The 18,166-nt window shown below is 32.6% G+C and overlaps 1 protein-coding gene across 1 annotated transcript in view; it reads left to right on the top strand.

Annotated features, from left to right (window-relative positions):
- The window catches only part of LOC149800904 (uncharacterized), a 28,782-nt gene that overhangs the window by 4,305 nt on the left and 6,311 nt on the right, over positions 1 to 18,166 (top strand). Inside the window, exons 3-4 of the mRNA XM_089954229.1 lie at positions 1,520 to 1,556; positions 2,618 to 2,661. Coding sequence (XP_089810355.1) covers positions 1,520 to 1,556; positions 2,618 to 2,661 — 81 coding nt within the window. The remainder of the gene's footprint in view (positions 1 to 1,519; positions 1,557 to 2,617; positions 2,662 to 18,166) is intronic.

Raw genomic sequence — 18,166 nt, 5'->3', positions numbered from 1 at the left:
GGATTTGACAAGCATCTTGGCGTTGGTTGGAGAGAAAAATGCAATTTCACATACAACGTGATAACAGCTGGATACAGAACCAGATATGATAAAAGTATATCTATACAGCGAAACTATATTGCAAAAGATCAAGAGCATCTTGAATTTCGTGCTAAATGGGATACGCGAAAATTTAAGAGCTATATTTTTTCCCTGAATCTGAGTGCCAACCTGCACCAAAAATATAATTCTATTTTTTATGATCAACCTCTGAATGATATTTCTTCGAAATGAGACCGTGATGTTCTTTGGCCGGCATTTCTCTGATCGAATTCCAGCTGTCATTTTATATGTATGATTTAAAATTGGCAGGCATTTATCTGATTGCATTCTAAATGAGAATTTATTTGGCCTGTTATTTACCTGTTCGAATTCTTATCGGCATTGCTCAAGCTAATATTTATCTTAATGGGATGTTATGTCATATTTCTCCTATTGAATTATGTTGATCTGGTTAAATTTCTCGGTTTGAATTCTGACTGGAATTTCTTTGGCTGATAGTTTTCTGATAGAAATCTATTTGGCATTTTTGTGGCGGAACTTTTTTGGATCGAATTCTGCTTGGACTTTCCCTGGCTGTTATTTCTTTGATCGAATTCTTACTGAAACTGTCTCTGAGTGATATTTCCCTGATCGAATTTATACTGATGTTTCTCTAATACAATTGTAGCTGATAATTTTATGGCTGACATTTTACTGGTCGAATTCTAGTTGAGATTTTCTTCGGCTGTCATTTCTTTGTGGCTATTTGTTTCTGGCTGATATTTATCTGAAGTCGGGACCGCATTTGTCGGACACATATTCCGTTGCTCGAAGTCAGTCGATGCTAATTTTGATGATATAGTCTGATCGAATTCTGGTTGGCATTTCTGCGATCGAATTCTGGGTGAAAGTTTGGTTGACTGATTTGTTTCTGATCGACTTCTGACTGGGAGTTGCTTTGGCTAATACTTCTCTGATTAAATTGTTTTGCATTTCTCTGTGATCGAAATCTAGCCGAGATTATGTATGGCTGATATTTCCCTGATCGAATTCTTGCTGATATTTCTCTGAACGATTTCTAGCTGATATGTGTCTGGTCAATATTTCTCTGACTGAATTCTAAATCCGATTTTCTACTGCAGCAATTTCTCTTCCATAATTCTGAGTGCGATTGTTCTGGCTGTTATTTCTCTGATCGAATACTGGTTCGTATTTCTCTGTTCAATATTTCTCTGGTCGACTGCTAGCTGGTATTATGCAAGTTAGTTTGTGGGATGGTATACGGACCAACACTTACGCAATTACGGGATTTATTAAATATAAAGAAGAAAGAAGAGCGAATCTCTCTCTCTCTCTCTCTCTCTCTCTCTCTCTCTATATATATATATATATATATATATATATATATATATATATATATATATATATATATATATATATATATATATATATATATTTCTGCTCGATTTTTATAGAAACAAAATTTGTCTATCTTCAGAGTGTCAGAATTTCCTGTCATCGGTAGCTGATCTAGGGTAAGCGTCACTTGCGTCTAATGAATATATTTGTTTTACTTTCATGAACATAAAACTGGCAGTTGTAGAGAATTCTATCACACTACGATGTGGATCTTAAAGAAGTTATGTAATAGTATCACACTTTTATTGTCTTCGCTCGTATAACAAAAACATGTACTTCGTAGCATATATATGTGTGTATGAGTGTGTGTGTGTTTATATATCACTTAGCTGCCAACGATAGTCCACAGAGAGAGAGAGAGAGAGAGAGAGAGAGACTGGGTGGGTTATATTCATTTAGAAAATGAAGTTTAATGATATTTTCGTTCTTTGTTTTCCTATGTCAATAATAACTGAGAAGCGGAAATTCACCACTGATCTAGAGAGTGTAGATGCAATAGCCTGTTATAACCATATCTACAGGCGCATTAGTGCGCAACGGGAGGATCACAATTTGATATGCCAACAGCATTGGGAAGTAGAATTACATTATCATTATACCAACTTTAAAGGCTATGATACATATATATATATATATATATATATATATATATATATATATATATATATATATATATATATATATATATATATATAGAGAGAGAGAGAGAGAGAGAGAGAGAGAGAGAGAGAGAGAGAAAAGAAAGAAAATTGCAAACACATACCAAGCAGAACGGAAAGTGCTATCCCTGGTTCTACAGAGAATGTTTGATAATACTATGCGGAATCAATATTTAATACAAATAATACTATCATATAGGTTAGATAATTTTTACTTCGTACTCTACGGAGATTCGCCGTTTACCCGCGGACCTGGGTAAGAATACGAATTAAAAAAATTATAACTTGTATGATAGTTTTATTTGTAATAAACACACACACTCACAGATATATATATATATATATATATATATATATATATATATATATATATATATATATATATATATATATATATATATATATATATATATATATATATATATATATATATATATCCTAAATAAGTCGGATCTACAAACATAAAGATGTAAAATGGATATAAGTATCGTTTAATTCATTTATTTTTCACTTTTCAGCCTTGACCGAGACGTGTATCCAAACAAAACTGCGCATTTTAAAAGTAAGTTACATTTCAGTTTGACTAGAAGGTTTTAATACCATACCTCCGATATTGACTGTTTGCAAACTAATCCCGTTTGGGACAATACAAATTAAATCATTAGCAACTCATACATTACAAAGCTAAGTTTATTTCAACTATACGGATGTAATATTGATGACGTAAATGTACTGCAAAACATAATATCTGATGTGTAGTTTCTAACATAAGTTGTAGTATCATCTTCGTAAAAGTGCTTCTATTTTGCAGAGTCAGGTAGAAACACATACATAGATTCATGTATGCATCGAAATCGACAGACATACAGACAGACAGATAGATAGATAGATAGATAGATAGACAGACAGATAGATAGATAGATAGATAGATATACAGATAGATAGATTGTTTGATTGATTGATTGACTGATTGATTGATTGATTGATTGTAGCTTTAATTTACTTCACACACACACACTATTATTCTCCAATTTGATTTGTGAAGTATCAATGTAATAGTTATTGCAACTTGCAAATCATAATATATAAATAAATTTCTATTAACATGGCGAACTTTAACTGAGATATACAACTAGGACATTCTTCTTCTTCTATTTTATTTCCTTCTATTTTATTTATAACAATTTATTATGGTACATTTTGTATATCACTCAAGAGCATTTCTAACCTTTGGCACTCGCCAACTCACCTTCGTGCAAGAAATTCTGAAAGCTTCTTCACGGGTTTACCTGGTTGTTTCTGTGCAACACTAAGTTTCGCACACCGTTTTAGTGAAAGTAAACAAAACGATCCTTTATTTTGACAGTTATTTATGCATTTAGAAAATTTGCATGAGCTGAACATTTGCTATCTCTCTATTTTCATTTCTTTTTGTATACATGTTTGTCTGATCCTTATTTTAAGCACGAAAAGCCTACAATAAAATAAAATATAAAAACAATAACAGTTTTCTTTATGCAAAAGGACTGATTTTAAATCCAGTCTGTGATTCCTCTTATCAGCCCCAAAATGTAACCTTGATAAATATAAACATTGGTGTAATAAATGTCTGATAAAGATACATTATACAGAATCCTTTGAAAATGAATTTGTTTTTCTGTTAATGACAGAAAGGGAACGAGAAAAAGATGTCAATTTGTTAATAATATTTAATAAAAGCAATATAGGCCAAGATAACTGTCATTATTGTGGGATAAATAATTTATAAGACTTGTTACCAATTTAAATTAATAAGGAGGAAAGAAACAAATAAAAAATGCGCTTTCACACAAGGTCTTGATATTTAAAGATGTATCTTGAATTATAGTTAGAATACAAAATATTATGCAACCAAACAGCTAACAATGGATGTAACGCAGGTTGATGGATCTTTCCTTAAAATGGAAACTAACAGAATGAACTAAAGGTTTATTTATTTCTATATGGTGATTTTGACACGAATAATGAACCAGTAAGTACTATAAATGAAAAGACAAATACACCATGTACAATAAAGACAACAAAATAATACACCATCAGGATTTTTCCTTTTACGTAAATCAGCGCACATAAAGCAAAAGCTCATAATTTATAAAGTATGCTGTTACATTTTATGAATATTTACAATCAGTTGCATAAACTGCTTATGAAGAGCAAAGACAAATTAACGCTGTTGAAACTAACGATAAAACACATGTTATAATGCCTTCAACATATGTCTATATCTGTGACAAAGTCATAAAGATAACAAAGAGGAAGCTGCCAATAACTGCAAAGTAAGAGATTATGACCACTTAACTGGAAAATACAGTGATAAGGTACGTCTTAGTTGTAATTTAATTTATCAATATCCAAATTATATTCAGCCATTTATTCATAATTAATCTAGATACTAATCTTATCTGAATATCATAGTCTAATGAAGAAATTATTCGGACCAAGAATAATCAATGATGCCAAATATTTACGAAAAATATTTAATTTAGTCCAGATATATAGTGGATAGATTTGAAAAAGAGGGTTAAAGAACTTATTGTAAGTAAAACAATCGCTACGGAAAGTTGGAAAATTTCTAAAATATGATAAATTCACAGAACCAATAAAATAATGTGTCGAAATGGAACTCACACATATGAATTCATTTAGGATATTTAATGAAACTAAACTAAATCTAAGTCATATTATTCAGAACTCAGCGGATCATGTGGTAGCGTAGAGGATTACCAGTACGCAAAATATATTTTGAAACAATTGAAATTGTATTCTATTAGGAACCTTCACGATAGACCGACAAGCCAGTCAACCCCCACCCCATTGTATTTTAATGCAGAAATAATTGTCCGCACACATCAGTGTACATTTTAAACACGTACTGGGTTTTCATAGAGGTTCTCTAGCTACGGTCGGCTGAACGGTTCTTTCGGCGAAATGTATAGATTTTTTTCCGGATCAAATTCTATATTTGGCTACTTGCAAATCCAAGTAGAATGACACAACCCTACCTGCTTTAGCCATTTCGAATTTCGTGGATATGTTGGACAACATCTTGGCAGAAACCGTTTAGTGAGAAATTGCCCGGAATAATTTGGAATTCGAGATTAGTGCGCTCTTCTTTCTTGAGAAACTACATGACATGTTTTAAAGTCTAACTTGATCAGAAAACATCTTTAGAGATTTGTATCGGTGTACACAGTGTGTATGTGTGTGTTTTTCTTTTTAAAACAAAATATTTCTTAAGCTCCTTTAGTCACTTTAATTCATTTTTGGTCTAGAAAAAGAAAGCGGGAAAGTTGTATTTGCTTGTTCTTATCTACCCATGAAGCCGTATGTCGCAGTTATTAAGTCTATTCCGAGTTGTTGAATTTTACATGTATGTCAGGTTTAGCAATGCATTTATTTAAACAACAGAGGTATTAAAAGATCTAAAATGACGGTTACTATCACCATATGAAAGCGTATTTTTAAGTACATATGTCCAATACATTTCACGAGCAATGCCATTAAAAATTATCACCTACGTCGCCTTGACATCAGACATCAATCAGAGCAATCTTTGGCAAGCTCGGTACACATACTGTCGGAGATTACTAAATGTCTAGATTAAGACTTGAACGTCTGAAAATTCCTTTGTATTACTATTAAGATGTAACTGACAAGTTAAAACATTAAGTATTTATTCCATATTTATCAAACCTGTCTTAATATAGCAAACATTAACATATCTTTCCGCGGGAAATAGTATACTGAACAAGACATTAACTATAAAATGGAAAGGACTGACTGACAGTATATGATGTGAAATAAAGGATCTAAAGTTGAAAGAAACTGCGAGCAGTTATGTCAGATATGAATGCGATACATATACACTCTAAATAAAGATGTTTAAAATACATACTGTGGCGAGATCAAAGATCTGTATCATTGCCCCATAACCACTTATGTTTTGATAATTGTAATCCAAATGTTATTTAGCATACTTGTATTATTTGTTTATCTACATCAAAATGAATTTGAAACATTTTAATTCAAAGTTTAACTATTTGACTAATAGAAACGTTATTAAAATTTTGATCATTCCTGTCTTAGTAAATAAGGTATTGAGATGATTTTGGGATGCAAATATCAACATTCATCGTATTTTGCATATAGGGTAGGAAATGAAGGCAATATGTTCATAATTCTTAAGTTATCTTACCAGTTTATTGGTGTTATTGTTCATTGCACTGGATTATTAATTTAATATATTGCTTATGCTTTTAACAATAATTATATAAATTTCATGACAATAATCCTCTATTAAAATTATATATTCATTAACTTGTAAATACCTTTTTACGTTCAAGTTAACAACCTATTTTAAAATTCGCATAAAACGAACGAAATTACCTTGTGTTCAAATTTCTACAACCTAGCCTGCAAATCGGCCTAAAGAATTAATATCTCTTCATGTTTTCGATCACGTTAAATGCACTGTTCATATAATATTTCCGAGGAACATACTTGGATATAGTTTAATTGTCAATATATATGTCAGTGCAATTGTTGTTGTTTTTTTAATATCCTATTTAACACTTTCCTTCGTCAACATACTCACGGAACTACAGAACTTCCCCGGAGTCTCTGGTCAGTTTATATCGCTTTGTATTATCGTGCAATTTCTCGAGAAAGAATCCGAAAACTCTGGAATCCAAGGAATACTTATTCCAAATTATCACCAGCATAGTCACGAAATTCGAAATGGCTACGACAGGCAGTGTTGTATCATTCCACTTATAACTTCAAGTTGTCAGACAGGATTTGATCCTGAATATTCTGTATATATCGTTGAAAGGACACTTTAGATGACGGCAACTAAAGTGACGCGAGAAATACCGTGAAGTGCCTAAAATGTACACCGACGCGTAATGATAAGTTTGTCCCCATTAAACTGTATGACTTTAAAGAATAGGCGATTGATCAACCTATCTTCACGACTGCTACGTTAGGAAAGGTGACTAATGTTAAGTGAAATTTGTTTTAAATGTACTTCTTTATGTATGAATGAGTACTAACAAGACTCGGTGCATTGTTGTGGACTAGCTCAATGATAGTTTAAAAATAAATTAGGCAGAATTAAAATTGGTAATAGATTATGGTATGGTTTTAATGATTGAATCTGGAATCAGGGTTGGAATTATCATGATACCTAATAGATATGCTAAAGAGAATCATGAGTATTAAAATAACTAAACGATAACAAATAAGAAATAATGGAGAATATGATAAACCATTATTAAGGTAATATATCATTTACCTAAACACCATCCATATATTTGTCTAGGCAACGAGAGAACTAATTCCGATAAGAGACTTTATACGGGCAGTCGGAGGAAAAATAAAAAAAAATGTAAGAAAATTATATACTTTGAAGTGACAATAAAACTGTATGTTGTTTAGAAGTAGATTGCTAAGTACCAACATATTTTCACGACTACACTGAAGATGTCTTTCGTACAAGAAAAACTAATCCGAAATAAAGAAGATGTATCCTCAATACAAAATAAATTGCTAGAAGATAAGGGAAGGATACAAAATTGCCAGTACCTAACTTGGTATGTACGTTAGAAAACAAAGAAAACTAAATATTTTTATTATCAAATTTGAATGTTGTATTTTCAATTAGAAATAAACCTAAAACCGATTTATAAATCATTTATAAGTAATCGAGAACCCTGGTTAAAATGATACTTTGAATTTATACTTCTTTAAGACCAAAATCAACTAATGGCTCGGAGAAAGAGTTTTGTTAGTGTTATGTCCTTTTCGATGTAGTTATTATTATGTTTGCTTTTTAAATTAAGTCATAAATAATCTTGATCAGTATAAAATTGCTTACCCTATTATTAATTAATGTGGCATTTTTGCTGTTTGTCATAGGAATATTAAGTTGTTTCTGCAAGTTGCTGATCTAAGTTATGCTGCTTTGAATAAAATATATCATGCCATCGTTGTACAGTATTGAAGTTTTCAATTCCTGAATTTGAATAAATTTTAGCATCAGTTTCTCTATCTTATTTGCACAGAATTAAGCCTCGTTTAGACTCATTCTTGGTCAATCAAATATTATCTTTATTGAGGTCGTATTATCAGCAATATCAATAGTTCTCTTTCTGATCATCAAATAATGTTATTCTCTTTTTGAACGTCTCGCGTATATAAATAACCATTAGATCAAATGCGGTTTTATTGTACTGAAGGCAAACACTTCCGATTTCACAATCTTCTTGTTCATGCTCTATAGGTTCAGATGATTTTCCAGCGTAATTATGCATCTGATATCCTGAGAAAAAGCGTAAGGATATATCGAAGAATGCTATGTCATTATATGATCACTGATTGCAATTCTAAATTTGGCTGAGTAAACAATAAACTGAATTGTTTCTGTATACGTGTTTTCCCATTTGCTTTCCTTGATCATGCATTGCTCTGTTTTATTCGTTCTCGCAGATGTTGCCAGCCAAACGCGGATTTTAAAATCATGAACATTTTTCAATCACTCATCTGAAAAATAATATTGCTACGCAAGAAATGCATGTCTTTTATCAGCTTTCTTCAAATATAGTTTATATCTGCCTTTATATGCATCTCCTTGAACCTTAACTTGGATTGATAATAAAACACTAATAGGTATAATTGAACCATGGGCTCCAAAACTAGGTATTATAATTGGTAAATTTTGCTCAGATCTTTTACTATTTCGTGTGTGTATAATTATGTGTTGAATTAGGATACTTAACACTATGCTTTTCTTCTGTATGGGGAGTTATATATATTTCATATGTTGCCATCCTTTTTATTTAGTTCTTTCTTAACATCTTATTTTGAGGACTCTGTGAAGTTCTCAGAGATATTTATAGCCAACATTAACAGGAGCGTTTTTTTACAACAACAGAACGATGTTCATTAATTATCTATTTATCAGAATGTTGGTAAAAATCGTTAAAATGAAGGTGAGGAGGTTTTCAAAAAGTGTTACTGTCATCTGGATCTGTTGAAGTATTTAGGGTGTAGTGACTTATTCTTTCTACCTAAACTTTAATAGGATCACATTTGAACCTAAAATCATTACGACCCCTTAAAGATTATTTAGTTAATATTTTTACCTTGAATCGCAATCGTATTGCCTAATCCTGTAAGGTCCAAGTTGCAACGGCTACGCGATATCAGACTGGTTTGCCTAGCTACGCGAAACATCGATTCGAAAGATATAACGGGTACTATGTATCAACTTCTATTCTTCCTCTGTTATAGTCCGATTATTGTACATTTATGTGATTGTTCAATTTAAATAAGAGTGAAATACATTTGGAATAGGTAGGTATCTAATAAGGTAGTGTTCAAGCTACAGAAATGATATAAAATTATCGTTTAGTTTATTTATAAAATTTCAGGCTTCAAAAATCCGAAAACGGTATCTGATTATGTAAATGTATCTTTTGGATTTCAAGATATTAATTCCTAATGATTTAGAGGTATGATAGGTTATATACACTGTGTAACTATTATTTGAAGTTATTAAAACTTAATGCATTTATTTCTAATATTCATATCTTTGATTGTTTCATTATCGTTATTAGTTGTCGTCAGTTCTTTACATTTTATGATCTACATTTCCTGATCAAAGAAACTATTGGATATTGGTAGTGTCGCGCTTTCATTCTTATCATTTGTATGATAAAATATTTTTTGTTGTTGTGACATTTGAAATATTAAAATAGCCAACTAAAATCATTCCTTGTTGTGGAGTGCAGAATTTACGATCTCTGTTATTATATGAATCTGAAAAATATATTTCTTTCTCAGTCTCTCCGTTAACAATCTTGTAGCTAGGATTTTGCTGTAAGACATGAACTATAACTGGCTCTGGCGTCTCTTAGGCTTCATTTTAAGGAACGGGAAAAGAAACCTAGATATGATTCCGTGACTCTTTGTATTTGCGCCCTTGCAATCTTGTAATGTTTTCAGTAACTGTTATGTTAAATTAATAGTGACTTATTTTATTGTCGCTTTTCGTTTTACTCTACATTGCATCAGTAGTATTCAACGTAAGTATAGCTGAGGTTAGAATCACACATTCCTGCAAAACTTTATTGTAAACTAGCTTATATTTTAAAGCTTTAGCAACAAAGCCTTGTAAAGGTCCAACACAAAAGTGTGTAAACTAGCAGCTGCAACAGCCATTCCACCGAACAGACCTGCCATACCAACCACTAAAAGTTTTTATACATTTAATAACTTTTCTTACAGGTTTATAACCTCTTTAACTAATTCGCTCTTAATTATGTTGCTTTTCATCAATCAAACTAAATTCTATGGGAGCTAGGTAATTTTACTGCCACTGAAAAGAGTCAAATAGATAAATTCTCTAGTTAATATATTTACCTAATTATTTCGTCTGGTTATGTACCTTACACTGTTAGACAGTCAATCGTAAATGACTCAGATAAATAGGAATAACCAATTTTATATATCCATTGTAGTTGAGGAATCTATTATAAAATTAAATATTCTCTTCTAGAGTGCACCTTAACTTACTGCAAGTGTTAAATTGACTGCTTCGTTGTACAAGAGTAATAATTCTGTTCGTTTCAGTTGTCATATACTAGAATTATTTTATGAATTTTTATTCAGGCTAGCAGAACACCTCTACCTCATTTATGGAAATGTATTTGACTCAGTGAAGTATATTTTAACAGCCTCCGTCGTCAATCGTTTTTTTTTCATGTGTTTCATTTTTACAATACATCGCATTGACTATAGAACACACGTTGATATAGCAACAACGTCAGCAGCTATCAAAAAAGAAATTATGTTGCCTATCAGTAGTGACAGGGGACACCGTAGAGATAAGGGGATTTCCATGTTAAAAAGTGAAGATATACCTGGATTTCAATGGGAATTTAACACGGGTGAAGTCAGGGCACTGGACACTGGGGGGAAATGGCAACAATCTTGCAAGTGGCTGCCCTTAATCGACAGCTACGATAGATAGGTAGGTGAAATGAATTTGCTATGGACAAAGGAAGTTTGATAGAAACAAACAAAATAGATTTTATAGGGACAATGGGAAAGTCAACATAATGGGCCTGCCTAGGGACAAGGTGAATTGAACAAAGGGACTGTCTAGGGACATAGGGAAATGAAACAGGATGAACCTGTCTAGGGACTAAGTTGTATAGGGTCAACATACACAAACACAAACATACATGCAATAAATACACAAATACTTATACAACATAAAGACAAAACCGGAGGCGGGGGGCAATACAATATTGATCTTTTCGAGGCATAGGAGCGTTCTGTGAAAAGGATATTAAAGTTTATATTAACAATATTCAGTTAACATACAACATATCGAACTTCTATTCCTCAAACTTTGTCTGACATCTTTATCAAGACTCGCTTTAGACAGCCTTGTCTCTGCGCATAAATCGTTAGTTTTCAAATGTGCAATTCAACATTTCATACACATTCAATCCAAAAAAGACCTACGTTAGTTTACAGTGTAAGTGAAGAGGACATTTCACAAACTTACTATTCATCATACCACAAAATAGATAAACCATTACATCATTTATACCATCCATCACTCCACACACTGTCTAAATGTCTTGTGTTACTTTCGAGTTTAAGAAAAGGAACTCAAAGCAAACAAAATATATTATCCCATACACCATAAAAATACAATCCATTCTACCAATATTCCATTCAAGATTCCATTACTATCCAACACTACATATACAAACTATCACAAGCGTTATATCCTAGCTTAATGTGTAGGAGTACGAGATAAAAGCAAACAGAACATGCTCTCACACGCCATTAATCACCCGATATTATCTAAATATCGTAATATGCAAACTTTGAATGTAAGAGAAACAGATTAAATCTACAAAATAGACTAACCCTAACACAACAAAATTACTGTCCATTTTACATCACACACATGCACACACACACACACACACACACACACACTCCAAACGCAGTGAGTTAGTTTAAAATATAAGCGAATGAGATAAAATTTCACAAAATAAATAAGAGTGAAGACAGCAACCTTTAACAAATAATGTATTTCCCTAGAATTCAAAGTGAAAATTGAGAACAAAACTTACAAGTCCTAGTAATAAAAGTTCCAGAATTAAACTCAGTTCAAGTCCCGATGAGATCAAAATTGAAGACGATTCTAGTCTGTTATAGTCAGCGAAGTGTTGATGTGGCAACAGTCTCTTGTAGAATCCCAGAAATATTACCCCAGGTTTGAAGTCAGTATAAATTCCAGTGAATGTCTTTATCCAAGAATTTTGTTAGAGCACTTTTGCATTTCCGGTTAAAATAATCACTTGAATTCAATACTTAGAAGAACATGACATTCAGCCCAAACTAGTCACAACATAACACAACTTCCAGTGCTAGATGTTAAAGCACAACTGGTAGAGTTCTGACAGTCACAAGATAATATAGTTCTCTGTTTGATCTCAGGTCACAAATTATTATTTGCTAAAAACAACCATTCACAAATTAGAATTTGCTAAAAACAACCATTACCTAATGGAAAATAAATTTCTAGCATGATTTAATGAGCTTTGTTTATTTGAAACACAATATCATAAAAAATTCACTTTGGAATCCCCAAAACCTTGACCCAAATCAAGATGTTTACTTGAATAATAACTTGTTCAATAAGCTCGTGCCCATAGAGGATAATGAAGAGATTATTACTTGTTTACATCAATGAAACAAACAAGATTATAAATGTCAATCAAGTCAGACAGAACTGAAATCAATTTTGGACAAGGTCAGGTCCAGTAAACAATGTTACATTATAATAACATGTAATGGAACAAAATTGAAAACTAACGGACAAATAATTAAATTAAATAGACATAACACTTCCCCTCACGAAGCAAAAGTAAAGATGCATAAGGTTGACACCTTGGAAAATGCTGATCATACTGCTGAGGAGTATTCTTTAGCTCATAAAGTTTCTTTTGTAATCAAGTCGTCTAATCAGCAGTCGTCCGGTAAAAAGTATTTCAGCCTAATACGAACCCTTCTAAATTTCAATCAGGCACAACTTTCAGAAATCAAGTGTCTGATAAGATTGATTAGAAGTCCTTATCTCTTCCTACGTGTACCTATTGTAAGAAGAAAGAACACGTTATTTCTGATTGCTACAAATTGAAAAAGAAGCATCAGAATCAAGACAGACCTATCCAAATGCTCCTATTTCTAAGAGGTCAAGGTCACATTCGTGTATTCTAAGCAATACATTTAATGGGTCTAACAAACCAAGTCTGATTTTATTATGGAAAATTATGACACATACATGTCACAGGTTTCTAGATCACTCATGAGTGATTCAGCCAGTCTCATCCCAATTAAATTTTAAGGGACACGGGAAATTCTCAGAGTCTTCTATTATCCGATACTTTGCCTTCTTCGGAGAAGTCTTCTTCTAATGAGAGTGTTCTTATTCAGGGAGTATATTGCTACTTTGTCAATATTCATCTCCATTGAGTAAATTTGTTATCAGACTTAGTCGCAGGACCCGTGTTAAACGGAACTGTGTATTCTTTGCCCAATCAGGGCATTCATTTATTACTAGACAGTGACCTATCTGGAGAAAGGTTGTCGTTAATCCACTTGTAACTGACAAGCCGTGATTGGATCAGAAAGTCGATCCAATTGGAAAAGAATTCCCTGATATATACCCAGCTTGTGCTGTTACTAGAGCTATGGCAAAGAAAGCTCTTGACAATGATGTTGATCCGGAAAGTATTCCTTTAGCTGACACGTGTATAGGTCAGGCTTTTGATGAGGCCACTTTCATTCCTTGTTTTGATCAATCAGAGAGTATTGATTACAGTGATTTTCTTTTAAGTACTCATTCTCTTTATTCTAATCAGTATATCTTGTGAATGATGTTTTAGTTGATGGATGGTGTTGATGGTGTAATGGATAGGATTTCATGGGATGTTGGATTTTATATAAGGTGTGTAAGTTTTGTTTACTTTCATATCCTTCTCTTTTTCTTTAAGCTAACACAGGATGTTGCGTGGGTGTAAGGGTTTAGGGATAGTATAGATGATGTTTTGGATATTGTGTTAGTGAGATTTCTATTCCTTCTCTTGCATTCTAAGCTAACAAATGGCGAGTATTAATGTTACCAAGAATATTAGGTTAGTGACCCCTTTTATAGAACAAAGAAGTAGACAAATCTTTTCCTTATTTTGAAAAAATTCTTAATATCCAAATGGGCCAAGGGATCATTGGACTCTATTACTATAGGGTGCACGATTTCGCAAAGCCCGAGACATATCTGCATCCCTGTCAGTACAATAATTGTGCTGGTTACGAACTGGTTAAGGGATGCATTTTAAATGGTTGTGAGTTAGTCCCTGAGGCTTATCAGCGAAAATTCAAGAACTATAAAAACGACGCTGGACAAACTCATGTCGAATTTGCCAGAGGAAAAGAACAGTTGGTGCTTAGCCAATGAAGTTGATCAATATTACGAAAATCTCAGACAATTCGTATTACTTGAAGAGTTCAGTAATTGCATCCATTGTGACATTAAGACTTATCTTGATGAGTATAAAGTCACGTGTATAGAAATATATTGTTTCATGTATACTTTGTGTCATACATAGGATTTCATTTTATGTTTCTTTTAACTGTATGCACATTTAATTTGTAGTTAAAAGAATGCTTTATTGCATAAATCTATATTTTTTATGAGGGTAAGTGTTATGTCTATTTAATATAATTATTTGTCTCTTAGTTTTCAATTTTTTAAAATTCCATTACCTTTTTTTATTTCATTGATGTCAACAAATAATAATCGCTCTATCAATCCCGTTGGTCCACCATACCCATTATATCATCCTACTATATCATACTCACTATCCAAAAACGTCCTGTGTTCGCTTATAATGTAAGAAAAGGAGATGAAATCCCACAAAACATACTCTCATATACCTTATATAATATCCCTTTCACCATAAAACATCCCATTACCATCCGACAACACATATACACACTATCAGAAACCTCCTGCGTTAGGTTAGAATGTAGGAGAAGGAGATATAATCTCAAAAAATATAATATCCCTTACATTTACAAAATTCTATTCATCACACCATTCATATCATCCATCACCCCACATACGAGCTGAGCTGTTAGCTCAAATTCATGCCAGTCATTCCGAAGACGACACGAGTGAGCCTACATCAATGTCCTCCACTTCTGTCACAAAACCAATATAGTCCTGATTCAACCCCAAAGAAATTTGTTTTGTTTGTCTCTGTCAAACTCGCATTGTCCCTATCAAATTCATTCTACCTACCTATCTACAGTAGTGCGTATTTAGGTCAGCCACTTCCAGCACTGTTACTTAATATCCGCCGGATTGAGGTCAGCCACTTGTATCATTGTTGCCATTCTCCCCCAGTGTCCAGTACCGTGACTTCTCTCATTGTAACAAGATTGCCGGGTTGGGGTCGGATCGTAATGAAGAACACTAATGATGGTAACAAAACTATAATGTTTATTTATGAATGATTCAGTGGAAAAGATTATGCTCAATTCGTGCTCATACAAGATCCACATGTTGGACAATTAACATAATATGCACGAACCTGTAATGCAATGTGAATTGTTTCGTAAGAAAATAACTTTAAATAGTACCGAGATTTACGATTCAAAGTGATTTCACAAAAGAAATCAAATTATTTACGTAGATATCGAAAACTGTCACACAAATAATAATAAATAATATGGTTAAATGAAATATGATATGCTTTACTCAAATAGCAATATGTCGCATTTTGCTTAAATAGTGAAATGTTTTTTCATTCAAAAATTGAAAAGCAAAATATCTAATCAGTACCAACTCTATGTTGGGAGGTTGAGGAGTTACTACCAATGGTCCACCCCTACTGGTCTGCCTAAAGACCTGTACAATATTTTGTTCTCTGCAATTCCGTTGGTCCATAAGCCTTGGTTTTTCAACAATAAACAAACTTAATCTTCTTTCGGCCAATGTTCTCTCCAACAGCATCACACTGGGTATAACAGAACCCAAATTAGCCCTGGGCTAAACGACACCTAAATCCGATGCATATATGTAAATACAGCATATTATTCCGTCATTCTCCCAGCACAACACTTGGCTATCAGTCAATCAACCATCAGTCAATCACTTGTCAGTCAACCCACCACTCAATCAATGGTAAAACATTCCACCAGTCAATCAACTAGTCCATCAATCAGTCAATCAACCAGTCAATCAGCTCTACAGTTGGTGAACGCAAGTCGTTAAAGTTGACCACTCACTGACACGACTTCTCATATTGTACCATTTTTCTCTACGGTGAGGTAATTTATACACCGACTATGTAGCCCTACATCGTCTTTGCGCTTGAGAAATATCGGTTTTCCCATTGTAAGCACTTCGCTCGTGCAGCATGGTATGAACCGAACTTACTGTTTCGAAATAATATGCGATATACATAAATCATCCTCGGATAACTTAGTACACAAAAAACGAAACCATATTACATGAATTTAATATAAATAAGACGATACATTTATACGATTCTGTGACACGTTTAATTCCCATTGTCCCCCAAGTACATCTTCAATTTTTAATATGGAAGTCCTCTTATCCCTACGGTGCCTCCAACTACTACTCCTATCAAAGAAATACTATTTGAACAGACTAGTGTCAAACATATTTTGTTTTTGCTTTTATACGTAAGCTTTTTTAAATACTTGTGAACGTTTTGCAGATCATTTGTCTTTTGCGAAGTTACCGACTTAATTTTACTTTCGCCACCTACTATTTATCCTGCAAGAAAAGTATTGTACACCTACACAATTACTGAAGTTTTATTTTAACAAAAAAAATCATAAATAATATATTAGTTACTATATTTCTGACATAATTACGTCACTGTTTTCATCTTCGTTTCTAAAAGGTATCAAACAAATGCTTAACGCTGAAAATGATAATCCAGACCTAAAAGATTAAGGAAAAGAAACATAAATAAACAAACAAACAAAAGTATCTAATTATTTTCTTGCTAAATAGGATTGTTTTCGCTGCTTCTCAAATTCATTTAAGTTATAAATTGTAAAAGTCTTTCTTCTCATAAATGTCAGTTATATTGTTTTGACATCTGATAATGATTTTGACACTTTGGTAACTCCTGCTTTTGCGAAAGTTTCGTGAGTTTTCTGAGTTTGTCTTTAATGTGCTTTGTCCAACTCCTTTTCAGTAAATTGTTAAGCTTTACCAGGTATGTTCTTTTATGACCCAATTACTATAATTATTTATAAGTCCTATTTGTGGGCTTATGATATTTTGTCAGTTTTGTAAAGTACTGACATCAATTACTTGTGCTGATTATACATACCCAAATTCTTTTTCAATTTCTTTCGAACCATTTAATAGTGCAAATTAGCACAAGGATGATATGATCAAGAATGTGAAATTCCTCGTCATGACAATGAATATATTGATTCATATTATGAGGCTAGTTTATCAAATGGTGGATTTGAAATTGACGGTTATTTATTGATAAATACAAAACAAATTATCGAACATAAATTTGTCATATTTGCAGCAGAGTACGACGCATGATTACAAATAGAACATGTTATTACCTTGAAATGAGTAATCTTGATATCCATTTTGTTAAAATTTGTAAATACAGTAATATGCGATCACTTGACACTATATATCATGAAACAGGCAGAAGTAAGTTTTTGAACTCATCCAGTTGGAAGAAAAGTTAACATTTGGAAAGATCAAACCAAAGATACAGTATTAAATGATCATAAAAGTAGAGAAAATATAAATCACCAGATACTGGGGAAATAGAACTACATGTACTTAAACCAGCGCAGCCATTAGATGATACAAACAGACAATACATAATAATGTGTGTTTCTAAATAAATTTAACGTATAATTTTAATAGTGCA

This window comes from Sinohyriopsis cumingii, chromosome 4, assembly GCF_028554795.1.
Source record: "Sinohyriopsis cumingii isolate HCF-2022 chromosome 4, ASM2855479v2, whole genome shotgun sequence".
Taxonomy (NCBI): domain Eukaryota; kingdom Metazoa; phylum Mollusca; class Bivalvia; order Unionida; family Unionidae; genus Sinohyriopsis; species Sinohyriopsis cumingii.
The sequence above is the reverse complement of the archived record's forward strand: the minus strand, read 5'-3'. Positions and strand labels throughout refer to the sequence as shown.